The sequence below is a fragment of the Leiobunum rupestre genome, chromosome 6 (genome assembly GCF_980474605.1).
Source record: "Leiobunum rupestre chromosome 6, qqLeiRupe1.1.hap1, whole genome shotgun sequence".
NCBI lineage: Eukaryota > Metazoa > Arthropoda > Arachnida > Opiliones > Sclerosomatidae > Leiobunum > Leiobunum rupestre.
In genome coordinates this window covers 37,891,172-37,893,552 of record NC_143389.1, presented here as the reverse complement: position 1 = coordinate 37,893,552, position 2,381 = coordinate 37,891,172, and the positions used below count along the sequence as shown (strand labels likewise).

General features: G+C 38.8%; 1 protein-coding gene across 1 annotated transcript; it reads left to right on the top strand.

The window, feature by feature from the left end:
- Positions 1 to 548: 548 nt before the first annotated feature.
- LOC149940823 (death-associated inhibitor of apoptosis 2-like) lies at positions 549 to 1,203 on the top strand. Its single transcript, XM_090180134.1, has 2 exons — positions 549 to 565; positions 765 to 1,203. Exon 2 carries the CDS (start codon positions 772 to 774, stop codon positions 1,132 to 1,134), a length of 363 nt encoding a protein of 120 aa, XP_090036260.1. The 5' UTR covers positions 549 to 565; positions 765 to 771; the 3' UTR covers positions 1,135 to 1,203.
- Positions 1,204 to 2,381: the final 1,178 nt, after the last annotated feature.

The window sequence follows — 2,381 nt, the reverse complement described above, 5'->3', positions numbered from 1 at the left end:
CACGTGACTCGTTCATTTTTCTGTGCACGCGCACGTTTAATAAGATAACTGAACTTTGAGCACTGGATTTTTCCACCGGTACTTAAGATATGCCGTCAGTGTAGTCATAGGATTTTTCACTCTTAATAAATACTTTAAAATGTAAAAAATAAGACTCATTATTGAAAAAAACTTAACACATAGCCATTTTTTAGCAATCTTCTACGTAACTCAATTTTCCAAGAGGATTGTTTTCCGTAAACATTTTCAAGTGAGAGCTCGATTTTGATATCGTCAACGTGGTATTTCCAAAACTCTCCTTGAGTAGCAAAGGGTTTTTTCCAAATACTCAAGTGGGTTAATATGTGCCGTCAATCATTAGAGGCAGTTTAAACTGTCAGAGAGAGACAGCCAATAGAATTTGAGGGTTATTTGAAGTTTAGATCACGTGATGAATTATTCTCAACAAGATAGGAATAAATTAATCTTCCGTGCGTCATTTCTCTACGGCACATTGACGAGTAAAGACCTGCTGACGGTTCGCTCAGTCTTTTCTACAGCTTGACAAAGGATTTCTACCCATAAAGTAAGTAACTATTTTTTCTTGGTAATAGACTATATTTTTAGACATATTTAAAACAATTTGCATATTGAAAAAAGCATTTATATTGATAATTTTAGCGTAGAAATTTAACCATATTGATAAAATTAGGTTTAGTAGACTTAGGGGTAAATGTAGGCTTAGAGAATGTATCATTTGAAACTATAGAACGTATTTGGTCTAGATCAGCTATGGACATTGAAGTGTATCGACTTGAAACGTTTCGTCACTGGAAAAATCCGCACGTCACTAAGGAGCAACTAGCGAAGGCTGGATTCTACTATATTCAGCGGGGCGATGAAGTACGATGTTACAAATGCCATGGCGTATTAGAAGGATGGAAATCAGGAGACGTACCAGAACTTGAACATGCTAGATTCTTTCCAAACTGTCCGGCTAGGGATAATTCACCATCGGAAAAAAAGTACCTTTCGCTAGAATGGGACATTCCCCCGACGCCAAAAGCAACTACGGTCTCTGACAAAAGCTTCTCACCTGTACCAGAAGAAGACGTTTGTAACTGTCCCTCGGATGTCAGACGATACTGTTGCTAAACACTACAAATACGTGAGTTAGAACTTTTAATTAAATTAAGTTGCAGGAGATCGTTTCACCCCATTTAAATGCCTGTAAACTTAACTACTTTAATTTGTTTTAATTGTGTAATGTACAAGATAACCATCTAATGGAATATCTGATAGTACCTACTAACATGTAAAACAAAGTTCTAAAATAAAAAATTAAATGTAAATAACTTGTTTTTATTGCCTAGAGATTAGAAATTAAGGGGTTCGAAAGCGATAAGCAAACGGGTAAAAATCTAATCTCCAGATATCTGCGCGAGGAAAACTAATTTTGGAGAATGGGGATGGGGGAAAGCAGGGATGTACCCAAAAATGGACCAAAATGGACCAAATGTACCCCAAAAACGACCAAAGTCACCATTTTCGGCCCTATGTACCCCATTTCGGACCAAATGTACCCCAAACTGGACCTTTTAGCTTTATTGTAATGTTAAACTCCCATAGAGATTCCCCTAAAAAGAATAATAAACTGGCGGTCCAATTTTGGGTACATTAATTATTTCGGAGAGATAAAACTAATTCTGGCAAACTGCTGCGATTTATAGCGAATGGGGAAAAAGCCAATTTCTAGCGATTGGGATCGATAGTATGAGAGATAACAATTATGGTTGTTTTTATTGCCTAGAGATGGGGGAAAGCAACTGGTGATTAGAAGGGGTGAAAGCAATGGGGGAAAGGAGCTGGTGAACGAGAGATAAAGTATCCAGTGAATGGGGGTTGGGGGAAAGCAACTGGTGATTAGAAGGGGTGAAAGCAATGGGGGAAAGGAGCTGGTGAACGAGAGATAAAGTATCCAGTGAATGGGGGTTGGGGGAAAGCAACCCGTGAACGGGAGAATCTGGTGAATAGAAATTCTGGTGATTGGAAATTCTGGTGATTGGAAATTCTGGTGATTGGAAATTCTGGTGATTGGAAATTCTGGTGATTGAGAGAGAGGCGCGGGTGGGGGAGGAACGGGAGAGGCGCGGGTGAACGGCGGGAGCCAAGCTCTTTGTGTCTATCCGGTGATTGAGAATGAAATTCTCATTCACCGGATAGACACCCTTCTCTCTGAAATGGTACCCTGGTATAGTTAATGGTAGACGTGTCCTAATACTCGATCTGTATATAATCCCATTAATTTTATTTCTTCATTGTTGCAATTTCAAAATAGGATAAAGAGATTTCAATGCTGGAAATTAGAATTGGAAATTTCGGAAAAACCAGCCAAATGGTCG

Coding starts and splice junctions, on each gene's coding strand:
- LOC149940823 (XM_090180134.1), top strand. CDS start 772: ATGGACATTGAAGTGTATCGACTTGAAACGTTTCGTCACTGGAAAAAT.